The sequence below is a fragment of the Panicum virgatum genome, chromosome 5N (assembly GCF_016808335.1).
Source record: "Panicum virgatum strain AP13 chromosome 5N, P.virgatum_v5, whole genome shotgun sequence".
Classification (NCBI taxonomy): Eukaryota; Viridiplantae; Streptophyta; class Magnoliopsida; order Poales; family Poaceae; genus Panicum; species Panicum virgatum.
The window spans coordinates 48,606,938-48,623,934 of record NC_053149.1 but is presented as its reverse complement, the minus strand read 5'-3'; the positions used below and the strand labels follow the sequence as shown (position 1 = coordinate 48,623,934).

The 16,997-nt window shown below is 50.7% G+C and overlaps 1 protein-coding gene across 2 annotated transcripts; it reads right to left on the bottom strand.

Annotated features, from left to right (window-relative positions):
* Positions 1-11,048: 11,048 nt before the first annotated feature.
* LOC120676242 (auxin efflux carrier component 3a-like) lies at positions 11,049-16,715 on the bottom strand. 2 transcript variants are annotated; one of them, XM_039957473.1, is made up of 6 exons: positions 15,389-16,715; positions 14,926-15,253; positions 13,966-14,051; positions 13,620-13,777; positions 12,145-12,221; positions 11,049-11,438 (listed from the first exon to the last, which is right to left on the bottom strand). In XM_039957473.1, exons 1-6 carry the CDS (start codon positions 16,698-16,700, stop codon positions 11,363-11,365), a joined length of 2,037 nt encoding a protein of 678 aa, XP_039813407.1. In that variant the 5' UTR covers positions 16,701-16,715; the 3' UTR covers positions 11,049-11,362. The 2 variants fall into 2 exon arrangements, with proteins under 2 accessions (XP_039813407.1, XP_039813408.1); XM_039957474.1 differs by lacking the exons at positions 11,049-11,438; positions 12,145-12,221 and adding an exon at positions 12,228-12,364 and having other exon boundaries at positions 13,507-13,777.
* Positions 16,716-16,997: the final 282 nt, after the last annotated feature.

Sequence of the window (16,997 nt, the reverse complement as noted above, 5' to 3'; positions counted from 1 at the left end):
TGACAATTGTTTCCACGCTTGTGGGCCCATCTATTCGGCCCAAAACTGTAGTGCTAAAATTCGTTTGAGACAAGGCCCAGCAACAATGGGAATTCCAGTTGTGGGTTACTCCACGTCCGGGCAGATGGCCATATATACTGAATAATCCTTCCATTTTCAGATTTTCTGCTGCTTGGTACGGCTGTACTACAACTGTAGCGAGTTTCCGCGATATATTCTCACACATGGATTAGTGCTATGTTTACATGAATGGTTATGATGAGATGAGGAACAAGTAAGCCACCCAGAACATGCGTGCGTTAACTGTCTTCCCACGGGATGGGTATATGACTCAGGAGCCCCCCTTTTACTCATGCAACTTTCATGTGGAGTAACGTTCGCCGCGTAATGTGGTCATGTGGAGGGCTCCAAAAGAGCCTCGCGTAGTCGCATTACGTGACAATAACACAGTGCATCTTGGAAGCCGCGTGGAGAAAGATCAGACATACTCTAGGTACGGTTGGGGCAAGCTCGCTATACATGCACGCATGAGATGGTCCATGACGATTCCATGTAATTCTGCATACAGTTTACATGCAGCAATGTAGCATGATCACCACGTACGACGGCCCCGGTCGGCCGGCTTGCATTGCACGGGACCAAATTAAAGTCAGGCCCGTATCTGGGCACGTGCAGGCCGTGCGACCGCACAGGGCCCCCGAATTCAAAGGGCCCCCAAAATATTAGATATATATTAGATATAGTCATGTAAACACTTTAATTTAGTTGATTGTTTGACCCAATTTGTGGCAAAACATGGCCCAAATTGCTCCTAAAAGATAAATCGTCGTAGGCGTATCACTTGCCACTTTTTTTTACATGGGTGCTGTTTGGGGTCACGTGTGTGATCTCAAGTGTACCTGTCACAGCACCCCAACCTCTTCAAGATTTCGTGTTTTGGACATAAAATCGGCATAATAAACCAGACCCCTCAATGCTTTGTTGCTAGAACAATCTTTTTTTTCGGAAAAAATTTTTTGTTGCCCAAACAATAACAATTGTTCCAGCAACAAAAAAAATTACCGGAACAAAAAAATAGTTATTGGGCCTTATATGATGATTTAACTATCAGTCACACGTGTGACTTCTAACATTTGTGCTTTCACACAGCACATCGCGCTTGTGTGACTTCTAACATTTGTGCTTTCACACAGCATACCGCGCTTACCGACTGGTATCGCTTGGTATTCATGATCCTTCACTAGGCCACCAGGGCCCCAGTCCATTGTTTCGCACAGGGTCCCCGAATTTGCCGGTACGGCCCTGATTAAAGTCCAGCTGTTGGAGAAGGTACCACCCTACCAGATGGCCTCACGGCCTGCTCGCGTCTTATATATGTGGACCGGCCAAGCCTCGCTACTGTGCAACTGCAAAGAACAAAAGAGTTGTGTACTCTCTCACTGGAAAGCGTAGCCCTGTGCATGCATGTCGTCAGGAGGCCCGCTTGCTGCAGTTGTTAGTTCAACGCTATCGAGACGACCCGGAAATGGTGGCAGCTGATGGCGACGATCTAGCCAACGAGACGAGGAGGACACGAGACTGGTACTAGCAATACTCAGCCATGCTTCTTCTAGCCGGGTGCGATCCACGCACACAGCATTTGCGCACATGGCGCTGTCCCGTGCCGTGCGTGCTCTCTACGTACACAACCTAGCTACTGGATGGTCATGTCTCCTCGCTAGGTGTGGCATTGGCTCTTGCTATTGGACACTCTACAATGTTGGTTTTTGCTAGTGGACACTACTCAATCTTGTATTTGCTCATGGACACTCTTCAAGTATGCATATTTGCTATAAGACACTTTAGATAATATAATAGTCATTTTTAAGAGGAGGAAGAGAGAAAAATTCCAAAATGACCAAATTGCCCATGGCTCCAACCCTACCCAGTTCAACGGCATCCAAACCCCACACACCCCCACGTCCGCAGAACCCCCCTTCCCCACCACCCATCTGCCGCCCGCCCCCGCCCCACCCCCGCCTCCACACGTTCGTCGTCGCCGCCAGGATACCGTCGCCCGACCGGAGATCGCCCCCGACCGCCGCCGACCGAAGACCGCCCCCGACTGCCGCCGGTAGGAGACCGCCCCTGACCGCCGCCGTCGCCGCTAGGAGACCGCCGCGGTGCGTGGCGTGCAGGTGCTGGGTGTGCCCCGGGCTAGCCCGGCACGAGAGCGTGGGCCGTGCTTGGGCCGCCACCCCCCAGCACGTCGGGCGGCACGGCCCGACATAGGCCGGCCCGGGTAGGGCCCGGCATCCGAGGTGGCCGCCGGCCAGGCCGGCCCAGCACCCCAGCCAGCCCATGAAGGGGAGGGGAGGGGGGCATATATAGTCGCACCCCCCGCCTGCGGCTCCCCATTCCCAACCCCCCAACCCTAATCCTCGACCCCGGCCGCCACTCGTCTCGCATTCTTCGCCTCCCCCGCTTCCGGCCGCCGACCGCCGGCTTCTCGCCTCCCCCTCCCCCTCCGGTGACTCGGTGAGTACTTGTAGATCATGTAGGCCTTGCCTGAAGCCGCCACGGTTCGTCCTCGTCGCCTCCCCTCCCACCCTCCTCCTCTGTCCTCTTCCTCTCGACCTCCCTTGCGGCTCCGCCGCTCCACACTCGACCGGAAGCCCTCATCTCGCCGTTGGCCATCATCCTCTCGTCTCTGTCCGGCTCCGGACTCCGGCTGCGCAGGTAAGAGGCTAACCCTAACCCTAGATCTAGGTCTAGGGAGTTCCATTCTAGCCTTCTCCTATTCTTGAGGCTAACCTCTCGACTCTCCTTGTCGTTTCTTGGCTGCAGGTCTCATGCTCGGGCCCGCGCGTCGTTGAGGAACGGAGCCGCGGAGGTTGTGTTGATGGAGGACTTGGAAGAGTACACCATCAACGACGACCTCAGGGCCTGCTGGCTCGCTGGAGACGACGAGGACGACCTGGCGTCCGGCGGCGAGGCATTGTTTGGTAGCTCCGCGGCTCGGATCAATGTTGATGGCGGTGATGATGTTGGTGCTGCTGGAGGTATAGGTGCTAAGCCTTCACCGCCTGCGATGCCTTCTTCTACGCCATCTGCCTCTACTGGCACTAGCGTTCGGTTGAAGCGTGTCCGGTCTGGTGCCTGGAATGACTTTGAGGATATCTTCGAGGATTCTCCCACTGGTAGGAAGGTGAGAGTTGCTGCTAAGTGCCTTCATTGCTCTCATGTTCTTTCTGCTCGGTCTGCTGCTAGTACTGGACATCTTCTCCGGCATCAGAAGGTATGTGTTGCTAAAGCTAAACATGCTTCTATGATTCAGTCTCGTCTACAATACAATGCTGATGGTTCTGTAAAGTGCTGGGACTATAAGCCTGATGTTGCACGTAAAGAGTTGTGTCGCTTAATTGCTAGACTTGATTTGCCTCTTGGATTTGGTTATGAAAAAACATTTGAGGAATACATTCATCGTGCTCATAATCCTCGTTTTGTTAGTGTTTCAAGGCAAACAACAACTAGAGATCTTGAAAAGTATTTTCTGGACCGTCGATATTCTCTAATTGAGTGCTTGAAATCTGTTAATTCTGTTTGCCTTACATCTGATATTTGGTCTGGCAACGCTAAGGAAGACTATCTTAGTGTTGTTATCCATTATGTTTCTGCTGATTGGGAGTTAGAAAAGAGGGTGATTGGTCTCCGACTAATTGATGTCTCTCACTCTAGTGTTAACATTGCTGATCGTGTTGATTCTGTTGTCACTGAATTTGGTTTGAAAGATAAGGTTTTTTCTGTCACACTTGATAATGCTTCTTCTAATGCTTCTGCTATGGCCAAACTCATTCCAAAATTTGTTGGTTACCTTGGTCCTGACCCTAATCCACTTGACAATCATGATAGAGCATTGCGTGGTCTTTTACACCAGAGATGTGCATGTCACATTATAAACCCGATTGTCAAGTCTGGCTTAAAAAGGATTAAGACTTATTTTGAGGCTTTTAGGACTGCAATTTCTTTCTTGAACTCTTCTAACCAACGTATTGGTGAATTTCACAACTTTTGCCTTGTTAAGGGGGTAAGCCCTAGGAAATTTGGTTTGGATATGGATGTGAGATGGAATTCTACTTATCTCATGCTCAAGCACCTTATACCATACAGATCCACTTTCACTATCTTTATTGGTGCTAATTATGGTTTGGTTAATGGTCAACCCCTTCTTAGTGATGGTCATTGGGTTGTTGCTGAGAAGATGATGGAGTTTCTTGAAATGTTTTATGAATCTACTGTTGTATTATCTGGTGTTTATTATCCTACCAGTCCTTTGATGCTGCATCATATACTTGACATTGCTCAGCATTTGCATTCCAAAGACAATGATCCATTGCTTATGAACATTGTTACTCCTATGAAACTAAAGTTCCTTAAGTACTGGCAGAATATACCTCTTTTGTATTCCTTTGCCTTTATTTTGGATCCAAGAGCCAAGATAAGAGGTTTTCATAATGTTCTCTGGCTTCTTGCTCAGACTATTTGTACTGATTATTCAGCCTACTTCAGTGAGGTAAGAACAGAATTATACAAACTGTTTAACAAATATGAAGCTAAGTTTGGTGCAGTTAGGGTGCAAAGGCAATCTTAGGTAGCTCCTACTGGTAAGAAAAAAACGGCTTGGGGTAAGATCTTTGGAGCTCCTGGTTCTAATTTAGATGGTTCTGATTCTACATCTGCTCCATCCTCATCTACTCCTGCTATTTCAACTGTTTCTTAGTTATCTGCTTATTTGGATAGTGACACCCTAACCTGTTATGATGATGACTTTAATATCCTTCACTGGTGGCATGAACATAAACTTACATACCCTATTCTATCCATACTTGCTAGAGATGTCATGTCTGTCCCAGTTTCTATTGTTTCTTCAGAGTCGTGCTTTAGTCTAACTGGCAGGGTAATTGAAGAGCGGCGCCGGCGGTTGCTGCCTCATGTAGTGGAAATGTTGACTTGTGTGAAAGATTGGGAGTTGGGAGATGCAAGAGCACAACATGAGGTTGAGAAGGGGATGGAAGAGATGGAGTATGCCTTCAGTAGACTCATGGAGGAGGAAGGACAAGGTCAACCTAATGATCAGTAAGTTCTTGCCTTCTTGGACTCTTAGTCTCTTATGATTTATGATCTAATTCTAATGCTCAGCTGATTTTTTGCTAGGCCTGCCTCAACTGGTGGTGGACCTGCCTCTACTGGTGGTGGCCCTGCCTCTACCACTGGGTCTGCCCCTTCTGTTTCATGAAGACAGGCAAGGCAATTGCCATTTTGGTCTTTTGGCAATCAAGAATCAAGAGTGCAAATGCAAGTGCAAGTCTGCAGTTCTATTCTTTTGCATTTGTGTTCTATTCTTGTATTGTAATCATGACATTATGTATGTAATGAACAATGAACCTTGAATTATAAATCTGGGTTGTACTTTTTTTTTCTTCCTAGGGTTTCTCACAAGGGTGAGTTTTACCTAGAAAGGTTTTTAATGAGGCAGCTACACTTGATCAAGTGTTAAAACAGATTTAAAATTCTCCATCACCTGCAATGAAGGGGTGAACTTTTGATTATTTACTTGCTTGTTTGTGATTATGCTTGTCTGTCAGTTTGTTTGAAAATTTGACATGTTTTTTTGCCTATTCTGAGAATTTGTCTAAATGTATCTTTGAATTTGGAGTTGTTTGAGTAGTGGCTTGGTGTACAGGCCGTGGGCCGGCACGAGCACGCTCTAGAGGCCGTGCTTCACGGGCTGGCCCGGCATGAAAACGGCCCGTGGGCTCGTGCCTGGGACGTCCCCCAGCACGGCGGGTGGCACGGCCTCCACGTGCCGGGCCAAGCCCGATCCAAACCCGATCCATTCGTGCCCGGGCCAGCCCGGGCTCAGGCCGGGCCGCCCGAATGGACATCTATAGTAGTCTGTACGCACTGCTGGATGCGTGAGCCCTGTGTGTCGCTTAACCTCCAGTCGTATAGTCATCTAAAATTTACTGAAGGAGATACATCAGCTTTCAATTTATAGATCAAAATGGTCCAACGTGTGGCACCACCATGCACCTCATGTGGGACCGTGCAGCAGCTTTCCCCTTTCTTCACACAGCAACTCCTCCCTCATCTCTCTCCTCTACCACCGGTAAGGTGCCCAAATAAGACACATGTGCTAGAAATTGCTAATCTAGCACCGGTACTCCATTGTATTGCATCTCTTCTGTTACTTTTTCTCTCCTCTTGGCACCTTCTTGGAACGCACATTGGAGAAGACCTCGCTTGACGCATCTCCATTTCCAAATGCATGTGAAAACAGACTCTTAGTACCTAGACAGACAGTTGAAGCTACTGTATAGCTAGGCGCTAGTACCATGCATGAGGCTGCATCCTGTGATCCTTGCGGCTAAATTAATCCATGCCACCATCACCAGCGGATCGAAGTCGACAAGCTAGCGGAACGTGACGCGATTTCCGACAGGCAAAGCACCTGAAATCGAGCCCGGAACCACGACAGTCTGGTCGCCGCTCGATCGGGTTGCCGCTGATCCGGCCGTGCAGCAGATGGACACGGCACGGCGGAGTCTTAGGGTGTGTTTAGATTATTTTGTATTTTATATTTTTGTGTTTTTGGAAGAGAATTTTTAATATTTGAAGTATTAAATATAGACTAATCATAAAACTAATTATAGACCTCGTCTGTAAACTACGAGACTAATCCAATGAGTCTAATTAATTCATCCTTAGAGCATGTTTACTGTAGCATAACTGTAGTAATTTAGTGTATAATCATGTCATAATTAGGCTCATTAAATTCGTCTCGCGATTTACAGACCATTTGTATAATGCGATTTATTTTTTGACTACATTTAGTACACTATACAAATAATTTATAAAAAATTTATATTTTGTTTTCTGGGATCTAAACAAGATTAGATAGGTTGCCCGAGATTGACGTAATATTTCCGTGGCTAGACTGCGAGCTAGCTAGGCCGGTGTCGGCTCTCGCTCACTGTGCCACTGTGCGAGTAACATGGGTCCATTTAAGACGTACGGCCAACTGAGCAGTCAAACTGTGCTGTCAGTTAGTTAGTCCTTGCGTCGGGAGAGAGCAAAGATTAACAAGCTACTAGAATTTCTCTCTGATGAAAGATTAACAAGCTACAGAGTTTGAGGGAAAGCTTCGTGCGTGCATTTGTTCAGGAAGAAGGAAAATCCTGCATGAGTTTGAGGGCACGTGCCTAGGATGTGAGAAGGTGACTTCAACTCACGCACCAACTTATCTTAGGCCCCGTTTAGTTCCTAAAAATTTTCAGCCAAAAATTTTCACCTCCCCTTTGAACACATGTATGAAGCACTAAATGTAATTAAATAACAAAACTAATTACACAGTTTGGATGTACACGACGAGACGAATCTTTCGAGTATAATTAGTGCATGATTAGCCATAAGTGCTACAGTAACCCATATGTGCTAATGATGCGGTCAAAGGCCTCAAAAAATTCGTCTCGCGGTTTCTAAGTGAGTTCTGAAATTAGTTTTTTAATTAGTGTCCGAAAAACCCTCCCGACATCTGGTCAAAGTGTCAATTTGACATCCAAAATTTTTTGTTTTTAGAACTAAACGCGGCCTTAGCTCATTCATGCAGGCGTGTGGCTATAAGCCCTAGAGCTCCAGCTACTCCCAGAAAACCGGACCTTCCTTCCAGAAGCGCACAGGCGGTCCCGTTGTGTCTGAGTCTGACTGTCTGTGTCTGGACACAATGGCGTTAGTACTCTTCTATGGATACGTGCCAATTTAAGAGTGATGCGTACATACATCTAGGCTTTGAGGAGAAGTGTGTACGATCAGCCTTGGCATCCAGTGCATCCAGACATCCAGTTCTACCGAGTCAACTAAGGGGTGTTTGGATGCAAGTGCGAATTTCCAAAAATATAAATTTTAGCAATAGTTCATCTAAATAGGAGTGCTAATAGTGAAGACTAAACTTTAGCGAGTATATGAGTGCTAATAGGTACTAAAGTTTAGCACTCAACTATATTCCATCCAAATAGAAAAAAAATAGCTCCAGCCTAATTTAAGACGTGTTTGGTTGTGACTTTTGAAAAAGTCGTAGATGTGGGCTGTAGAAAAACTACTGTGAGGTGTAGGGTGTGAGAAAACCGAAAGCCTTTTGATTAGACAGTCGTGGCTTTTGTGAAAACCATTAAACAGACCCACGTGTCATCCACAGCCCTCCCTACTCAACTTTCTCACTCCCTCACTGATGAGCAGACCCCACTTGTTATCTTCTTCTTCTTCTCTCTCCGTCATTCTCCCTGGAGCTCCTAGCAGCATTGGCAGCCACCACTCCTCCCCTCCACATAGGCGACTGTTGCCGCTCCTCCCCTCCACTCAAACCTGCCGGCTGCAGTGGCCCTCCATGCCGCTCGCCTCCTTATCGACGATCCGTAGGACCTCCTCTTCTTCACCTGGACCAGTCGCCTCCTCGATGCCTTCCTCCTCTGCTTCAAGGAGTTTCACACCCTCCTCTTCGGTCCCGAGGCCGCCGACGCTGCGCACCCCCCACTCGACCGCTTTGTCGCCGCCCGAATTCTTCGACCACGTCGTCAAGGCGCTCGACCTCTGCAACGCCATTAGCGACATCCTCGACCTGGTCCACCAGTGGTGAAAGCATCTATCCATCGCCGGCGGGGGAGGTAGCGGTAGGGCCGATGGGGGAGGTGACGTCGGGGGGAGCGGTGGGAGTAGACGAGGGGAGGAGCGCATATGGGAGTCTGGGTGGTCACTCCATGTAAAAAGAGCAGAAGTGTATGTTCATAACTGGTGGCAAGCAATTGGGTAATTATGAGAAAAACTACCCTCAGAGCTAAGAAAAGCAGGGGGAGTAGTTGTGAGAGTTGAACTAGAAAAAAGCTTGTTTTGGAAAAAAGCTTCTATGGGTTTTTAACCCTTTGGTTGGCTTTTGGGGGCAAAAGGCACAACCAAAAGCCAAACCAAACAGACTCTTAGATCCTATATTTATATCTTAATTACACACATCTACCTTGCAGAAAAATTAGATCTAGCCTAATTTTAATCTTTCAAAAATTATACCTATAAAATAATACTGGTCATATCTACCCTAACTATTCTTCTTAATCTCTTCTCCTTATTTAAATCAGAGAGTCTGCCTGGAGCTAATCAAATATACGTGTACATCTATCTGTGTATAAAGAGCCAGAAATAAAATTTGATACTTCTGTGATGAGCAACATGACGTGGGGTTGACCTAGATGATTGGCACTAAGATAGAGATGGGCTTACCAGCGCCTTAGCCATGATTTTGATGTATGCAAGTTAAAGCATATTTATTCGCAAAAGATTCAAAATATTTATCAAATTCTATATTGCAATGTATAAATAAAAGCTCTACTTGCCTAATCCCTTCATTGCAAACTATACGTTATTTTAGTTTTGTTTTAAGTTAAACTTCTCTATATTTAATTAAGTTTATAGAAAAAATTAATAAATATTCTAAATAACCAGATTCACAAGATAGACTAAAATATGTCTCGATCTATATTTTCCATAAACTTAATCAAATTTAGATGAATTTTCTTTAGGATAAAGATAAAATAAACTATTATTTAAAACAGGAGGAGTGCTAACTAGAGACATATAACTGTAAATTACTTGCTCGTGCAGCTGCACAGATTGATAGGCTAGTATATTAAAAAAAAGGGAAAATGGGGGGAGAGGGATGAGAGGGAGAGGGGTGTTTTATAAGTTCTTTACAAAAGTCTCAATCAAAGTAATGATAGCTGGAAAGTAATTGTATAAGGTGAATGTCTCTGATGAGATTAATGCATTCATGATGAGTTGAAAATGTGGTAACATGATTCATTCATATTTTGAGCATCCAAATAACAGTATATTATATTGTTTTTTTTTGTCAAGGGACACGTTAGCTACACGCCCCACCTGAACAATGCCACCTATAAAGTATAAAAGTTTAGTACATCCCATATTTCTGAAGGTTTATGGATAGAGTGAAGAAGAGAGTAAATAGATTATTATATTACAGACAAGAGAGACTCCCCCATGACCCAGTAAATACCATGGCAAATTATTGAGTCACACAATGTTCACATGGACCACAAAGAAGCATTATAGCTCGGTCCTTCCTTCGTCCTATCCAATGCAAAAAAAAGTGTGTACAGTTAGAACAGTCCGTGTGAAAAAATTAAAGGGTGAAGGTACCCACACAAGATTTTTTCCTCTCTCTCGAGAATACGCTGGAGAGCTGCATATTTATATTAGGAAGAAAAATTTTAGAGCTTGTTATATGTTCCTGAAGACACTAAGGCGTTCTCCAACGCCTCCCCCCAAACCCCCCTCCCCCCTGTGTGGGGGGAGCTTTAGAGGGGAGGGTGCCTCCAACGGCACCCCCTAAAGCTCCCCCTACGTAGGGGTGGAGTTGAATCTCCCCCCACATATAGGGAGAGATTACAACTCCCTCTATACTCTAATCACGTCATTTGTTTATGATAAAAAATTTATTTGAATTTCGTAACTTGATAACAATATGTATTATAGTAGTACAAATACAATACTATTTTTTTTCAGAATTTAAAAATGATAAATAAATAGTTAAAGAGTGAGGTATAGTGTATAGGGGGAATAGATATGGGGGGAATGGTTGGAGAGAAGGAGTTATAGGGGGAGGAATCTTTTGGAGTGAGGTAGTAAAATATAGTAAATAGTACGTTTGGGGGGAGTTGGATGGGGGGAATGGTTGGAGAAAGCCTAACTTTTTACAGTAGAGTTGGCACAAACTAGCAGTAGAGTCGCCGCTGCTGCTACAAGGATGGCTACCACGCGAGATGAACGTGATTGCAACGAGCAAGGTGTATCGAATGTACTTCCTTTGAACTCATGTTAGCACGGACAGTCAACATTCCGTTTGTGCCGGAATGTATTTCTGTCTTCCATTGCAGCAAACTCATCCATGGTTCATTTGCATTGGCGCTACCAAGACGAATCGATCTCTCCACGGTCAAAGCCCCTTAAAAAAAATCTTAAACTAGATAGGGGTATAAATGGGTATAACTATAATATGAACACTATATAATAATCCTCAAAAGACCAGGACTAGTGATTACATATTGAACACAAAACCGCAAACCTAATAATCACTACCCCAACGGAATTCCATTTGGCTGGGGAGCAGGACTCAAAATTACAAGCCTCCAGCCATGCATCATGTGGGCGAGGCGACGCCCGGCTTGAGTCCAATCCGGTCGATCTCCGCAGCTCGCGTCGTCCAAAAGCTCCACCTCACGCAGACATGTGACCGCAGCAGCAGCAGCAAGCTAGCTAGCTATACTGGTCCCAGTCCGAGAACGATGTAGTAGAGAAGGGTGATCGGCAGGGCTACCAGCATTCCAAAGATTACCCTGCAAGATTTCGCGTTGACATGAGGAGTCCATTTCAAGTACTGGAGCCTATCACTACTACAAAAACAGCCTTTGTTCCAGGTCATTTGTCCCGGTTACTTTTGGACCCGGGACAAAAGGTGGCTTTTGTCCCGGGTCCAAAGGAGCGGGGGGACAGGGGCCTTTTGTCCCGGGTGGAGCCACCAACCTTTTGTCCCGGTTGGTGGCTCCACCCGGGACAAAAGGCCCCCCTTTTGTCCCGGTTGGTGGCTCCACCCGGGACAAAAGGTCCAACCCTTTTTATCCCGGTTGGTGGTACCAACCGGGACAAAAGGGTGACCCTTTTATCTCGGTTGGTGGCTCCACCCGGGACAAAAGGCCCTTTTTGTCCCGGGTGGAGCCACCAACCGGGACAAAAGGCCCCTCCACGTGATAGTTCAAAAGGGAGTTATTCTTTACTGAGTCACATGTACTACTTAGGTGAGTTGGCAAGCAGGCCATGCGCTAGGCAATAGGTCTTGGGTTCCAATCCCGCAGGGCGCAAATATTTTTTAGCACGAGGGACATTTTGTCCCGGTTCTACCACCCGGGACAAAAGCCTCCAGCGCTTTTGTCCCGGCGGCCGAATCCCGGTTCCAAAACCGGGACAAATGGCCATATGGAACCGGGACAAAAGGCTGTTTTTGTAGTAGTGTATGCATGGATGTAGCTGATGATCATCACTTACATGGTGCTGAGGATGGCCGGGTGGACGTTGTATTCCTTGGCGAACACAAAGGGCACGATCCCTTGCGGTAGAGCTGCCTGTCGTCGTATGCCAGGAGAAATCATTATAATTATACAAGTAACTCGCGGAGAAATACTGTATTGTACTGTAGTACAATGTTGAATCGAGTAGTGCTAGGAGTACAATGTTGCATTGAAGAAGCTGGTGATAAGGCAGGAGCTAAAGATGGCAGCGGATCGGGTTCGGGGCGGATATCCGCGGGTTTCGGGTTTGCGGGTTTCGGGTTCGGGTTCTATTTTTCACCCGCGGATTTGCGGTTTCGGGTACCCGAAACATTTCGGGTTTGGGGTGGATTCCAGATTTAACCCGCGGAGCTCCATTGGGGCCCCAAAACTTGGCCCAGTAAAAGCCCATCTAGCAACCCTAGCTATATAAACCCAAAATCTCATCCTTCCTCACCCACCCCACCCGCCCGCCCGCCGCCGGGGGCGTCGCCCCGCGCCCCAACACCACGCCAGTCGCACGGCGGAGGCCCCCGCCCGACCGGGCCCCGCGCCTACGCTGCGCACGGCGGAGGCGCCCGCCCGGCCACACCCCGCGCCCGCGCTGCGCACGGCGGAGTCGCCCCTCCCGGCCTAGCCCAGTGCCGGCGCCCCGCACGTTGGAGGAGCCCGCCCGGCCGCGCCCCACGCCTGCGCCCCGCAGGACAGGCACCCCCCCTCCCCGGCCACGCCCCGCCGCCGGCGGCGGTCTCATCGCCGCTGAACGCCGACGACATCTTCCTCTTGCTGACGCTTCTGCTGCCGCTGCCGCTGGAGCTGCGAAGAGAAACAGAGGCCTGGGGCCTGGGGAGCTCTCGTGCCGTGGCCTCCTTCTCGTGGTCGTCGCCGGCACGAGCGCTCGAGATTTTGCTCCTCTGCTTGGGATTTGGGCTTCCGCCGAGCTCGGGGGTGGGGTGGGTTGGAGCATGCGCGAGAAGCATTCTCCGAATCTCCGATCCATTCGGGGTATTGAGGTGTCTGCTTCCTGGTGCACTGTTCGTTCGATCCAGGACGCTTTGATGCTTTCGTTTTGCTCCGATCTGCCGCGATTCATAGGCTTCGAATGACGAGAATTTCATTGCTCCACTGGGCTCAGATTAGATTGACAATGCCATGCTGAACGCATGCCTGCGAATTGGGTTTTTCATGGTTTCGGATTATCCGTCGGGTTTCGGATATCCGCGGGTTTCGGTTTTGGGTATGAATTCTGACCCGAATTGGATTTCGGGGCGGGTTCGGGTTTCAAGTTCGGGTTTCGGTTTTGGGTGCCCAGATACTCCACCCGAACCGAACCCGACTCGTTGCCATCCTTAGCAGGAGCAGGGGCAACTTTTATCTAACCGAACCAATGATTCGGTCGGCAAGACGTACGATCGAGAGCTCGCTCGCTCTTGGCGGCCAGCAGATCATATCATCTGCATGTAGCATGGTTACCTGCACAATGGCGATCTGCAGGAGCGTCCCGCGGAGGCCGATGGCGAGGGACGCGGCGGCCATGACGGCCGGGCCGGCGAGGAAGCGGACGCCCATGGAGATGCCGGTGGCGCGCCACCCGCAGGCGATGAGGTTCGGCTGCAGCGCCATAAACAATCCTGGGCACACACCACACAGACACAAAGAAAGAGAGAGAGCGTTAAAGCTAGTACTAGCTCGACCGGGCGCCGCGGGCCTGGGAGCGTGTGGGCGCGCGGGGACTGACTAATTGATGCGGTGCAGGGCTACGGGACGACAGGAGCACAAGGGGTGCGGGAGCTGCTGGTACTCGGTAGTCGGTACTCACCCAGGCTAAACATGGCCATGCCCAGCCCGGCGTCCGAGAGGATGGAGATGGACTTGGCCACGACCGCCGGCATGGAGATGTGCCACCTGCATGCAGCCACCGTACACCACCCGTTAGGCGTTATATATTAGCAGTCCCAACAGCACAGCACAGCAGCAGCAGCTGCGTAATGTTAGGCGATACTACAAATTAAGCACTGCTCGTGCTCTGACAGCGACGATTAGTAGCCCAAGTAAACAGCTGCGGCCTAGCTAGCTTTAACAAACTCCAACCAAAAGGGGACGATGATGAAGATGAGATGAAGCCGCCGCGTCAATGATTGGCGCTCCGTGCTCGTGCGCCGTGCAGGCTCCCCTTCGACTTTCCGGCTCCGTCCACAGTTCGCGATTGGAAGCTAGCCGGCGGGCGGGCCCCCGGTGTGGTCCGGCCGCGGGAACACTCAACCGCAGCCCGCCGCCACCGCCCGGCGCCCGTAAAAGCAGCTTTTCGGTTATTCCCGCACCGCCGCGGCGATCCTGCCCGGCATTTAGGCTGGCAGCTACGCCGGCGCCGCGCACCGCCAGCACCTTTGCTAGGCCTCGCCGGGAATGGCAAACCCTTTCATCTCCCACTTGTCGCCGCCACCAAACTAGCTACGATTAATCAGGGAAAGGTTCTCTCTGCAGTGCACACTACCGTACCGTCTATCCTTGCCGAACCTGACGCCTCTCTGTTATGTAAAGTCATTCAGAGTTTCTGATCCTACCATAATCAGAGATACTGCTAGAAGGTAGTTACCAACTGTGTCAAGGAATTCACCATTTACACAGGCCATTGATGCTTGCCTGATTGATCGCACTCGGATGTGCAAACTATCTACACCCCAGCATATAATCATCAGCTGTACTACTAGTCTAGCAGTAGTAGCAGAGGCAATGAGTGAGGCAGGTCACGTGAAAAGGTGTAGACTTTGTAGCATACCGGAACGCGATGAGGGACCAGGCGAGACCGATGAGGCTGGAGTACGTGTTGGGGTTGCGGATCAGCTTGCGCCACACCATGATGAGGATGAGCCGGGTCATCACGCTCGCCGGCGGCATCTGGGGCGCCCCCGAGCGCCCGCCGCCGTCCGCCGCCACGTCCACGTCCTTCCCGCGCAGCTCGGCCGTCGAGCTGGACCCCAGCTTCGACAGCCCGTCCGGGGCGCCGGCCTCCCCGGCCTCGGCGTCCTCCACCGTCTTGCCGCCGCTGAAGCGGAACGCCTCGCCTTCCACAGCGGCTGCCGCCACTTCACCGTTGTCCTCGCTCTCTGAAAACGGGAGAAAAAATTGGGAATTTTCCAAAGGTTTAGCCGCTTAAGCGAGAACGAACTTGCATACGGAATCAGAGTGAACGAGAAAGTGGATGTATGATGCCAGCCATTAATATTAGTGTTCACACTCACCTTTGCCGGCCGAGCCGTTCTGCGGCAGGTCGGCGGGGACAACCATGCGGATTTCCTTGGCGCCGATGTTGACGCCCGCGCCACCGGCGAACACCGGCAGGCCGCTGACCTCCGAGACGGGGGAGGCGCTCGAGCTCCACACGAACATGTGCAGCTCCTTGGCGTCGTGGCAGCTGGGCACGACCGCCGCCGCGGGTTTCGACGACTGCGCCGAGGCCGAGTGCTCGTCGAAGTTGGACTGCCGCGGCGTCGGGCCCCGGGACGAGTGCATGGAGTACACCTCGCCGGCGCCGAAGCTCGAGCCGCGCGCGCCCGCGGGCGTCGGCGGGGGCGGCGCGCCGTCGACCATGGCGAAGAAGTCGGCGTGGTTGAAGTTGGAGCCCCGCGGGCTGTGCTGCCGCGACGAGCTCATCGAGTAGATCTCCGCACCTGTCAGGTTCGACGGGCGCGGCGTGACCATCAGCAGCGACCGCCGCGACGCGGACGAGCGGCGCACCGTGACGCGCAGCCGGCCGTCCTCCGCCACCTCGGCCTCCGTCTCGGCGCGGCCGCCCTCCAGCGACACCACGTCGGGGTCCACGTGCAGCGACGCGATGGCCGCCGCGGTGTCCGGGAACTGGTCGGCGATGAGCATCCGCGCGGCGCGGAACTCGAAGAGGAAGAGCAGCAGCGTGTACCAGATGATGCACTGGAGCACGACGACCTGGACCATGAGGGAGCCGGCGTAGGGCCCGTACATGGCGACCAGCAGCGGGATCCCCATCACCAGCGTGTTGGGCAGCGTGGACACCGAGAAGAGCGTGATGGACCAGTCCAGCCGCGGCGCGCCGCCGCCGAGGCTGGAGGAGGGCAGGCGCGACCACACGGCGAGCGCCGCCAGGACGAGTAGCTTCTGCAGCGTGTCCGCCGCCAGGAAGCGGAGGTTCATGGCGTAGGGGTCGTTGGTGGAGATGAAGTGGAAGGACAGCAGCGGCACGGCAAAGATGGCGACGAAGCGGTTGATGCCGGAGCACTGGTCCGGCGTGAAGATGCGCCACCACCGCACCGACCCGTACGCCAGGATCATGGCCACGTACAGCGGCACCATCGCGGTCAGCACCGTGTAGAAATCCTTCCACGATATCATCTTGGCTTGGCCCACCCCCGGCGCTGCTGGCGGCCGCTGACGGAGGAGGGAGAAGGGCTCGGTCGGGATCCTGCCTCTTGTCCGGCTTCTTCTGGAGTGGAAGGCGAGAGGAATGGTCGCGGACTCTGGGTGGAGTATCTGAGTTACATGCAGGAGTGGGCTCTTCCTGTCTTGTGAACTCGGCATCGCCGGGGCCAACCCTTTATATGGGAGCAGTGCCAACCGGCTGCGACACACAAACGCCGTCCAGATCGAGCGATCCATTCCGGGGGGCTGGCAGCCCGCTGCCGTGTGCCGCAGAAAAAACAGCCGAGCCGCGCAGCCCATCGGATGCAGTTCAAAACCAAGGTTCATTCGCAGGGATCTTATCTTGAAACTCAAGGTTGATTTTGTTAGAGGTCAACTCAAAGTAGACTTGAAACGGTTCATCTTGAATATATATCATGGTGGATTTACTTGAAGATCAAGCGGGATTTGCGCGAC